Source organism: Trypanosoma grayi (genome assembly GCF_000691245.1).
Source record: "Trypanosoma grayi strain ANR4 Tgr_1516_V1, whole genome shotgun sequence".
Lineage (NCBI taxonomy): Eukaryota > Euglenozoa > Kinetoplastea > Trypanosomatida > Trypanosomatidae > Trypanosoma > Trypanosoma grayi.
In genome coordinates this window covers 1-1262 of record NW_008827134.1, presented here as the reverse complement: position 1 = coordinate 1262, position 1262 = coordinate 1, and the positions used below count along the sequence as shown (strand labels likewise).

The window sequence follows — 1262 nt, the reverse complement described above, 5'->3', positions numbered from 1 at the left end:
AAAACAAAAGAATTCTTTATAATGAAGAACGCAGCCCTCGGGACCCAACGCAATTATTACGAGGCCATCGTCGCCCATGGACACACACACACACAGAGATGTTTTACCACACGGCCACGCCGGCAAGCAGCAACAACAGTGGGGCACGCACCCACGCAGTGCTGCTGCTGCTGCTGGCGTCGGTGTTGCGTTCAGGAAGCTTCACGCCCTCTCCCGCAGAGGTGGGCGCACCGACATCAGTTTTGGGAGCTTCTTCAGCGGTGGTCTCTGATTGAGGTGTGACTGTGGAGGCGGTGTAATCGGTGTCCTTCACTGGGACTGTGTTTTCGGTTTCTGTGCCGCCCACCTCGCTGTAAGCAGGAGCCGGGTCGTCATTGGTGATAGCACTGCTCCTTTCATCGGCATCACCTTGACCAGTTGGCTTTGGATCTCCCGTGAGGGAACCACCCACTGGATTGTTGGATTGCTGAGAGGTCTTACCGCCCTGAGTCTGCTGATCGCCTGTCATTGGTTTGATAGGGGTGTGCTTGGATGGATGAGATTCAGCTGGGGGAAGAATTCTGCCAGCACCTTTGACATCAAGGGACTCCTCTTGTCGTTCGCTAGAAGTTATAGTCCCTGTGGAGTGTCTTGATGAGTGGGCTTCTGACACAGCGGCGCATGTAGCAACAACTTTCGCAATGAGTTTCACGTTGGACCCAACTGGGACACTCACTTCACGATTATCTGCTAGCGAGGGGTTTACAGCGCTATGGACAGTTGGAGTTGGTTTCATGGTGGCATCATAGGTGATAGTGTTGGTAGCTACGCCCTCCACGGTCCCCGTACACGTTGTTTCAGGGGCTTGTGAAACCGTTGCGCCTTCCTTCGTACACTCAGCATTCAGTGTGGTGACAAGCGTTAAGCTGTGCCCAACAGGAACTTTGACAATCTTAGACTGCCCATTCTCACTTTCAGTCGTTTCTGTTGGCGCATCCGCCTTCTTCTTCTTCAAAGTAACCGTCGTGGAAATGGAAACATCGCTGCTCTTCCCACCAGCTGCAGCTATCTTCGCTGTGCAGCTGCTGTCATCAACTGTCTCTGTCAGCGTTATCTTCGCGTCGCCGTTCTTAAGCTTCAATTCAACTGCACCATTAGGCATGTCGCTTGCTGTCACCCACACAGACGTGCAGCACAGCGCGAGGGCCAGCACGCACAGCACGTGGCGCAGCATCAGCGTCAATGTAGCCTGGGACCACCTGTGTCTGCGGGGGAGAGGAGGA

At 54.1% G+C, this 1262-nt stretch overlaps 1 protein-coding gene across 1 annotated transcript; it reads right to left on the bottom strand.

Moving 5' to 3' along the window:
* Nucleotides 1–103: 103 nt before the first annotated feature.
* DQ04_15161000 (hypothetical protein) lies at nucleotides 104–1213 on the bottom strand (the record flags this gene model as incomplete). The annotated part of the gene is made up of 1 exon (XM_009317272.1): nucleotides 104–1213. One exon carries the CDS (start codon nucleotides 1211–1213, stop codon nucleotides 104–106), a length of 1110 nt encoding a protein of 369 aa, XP_009315547.1.
* Nucleotides 1214–1262: the final 49 nt, after the last annotated feature.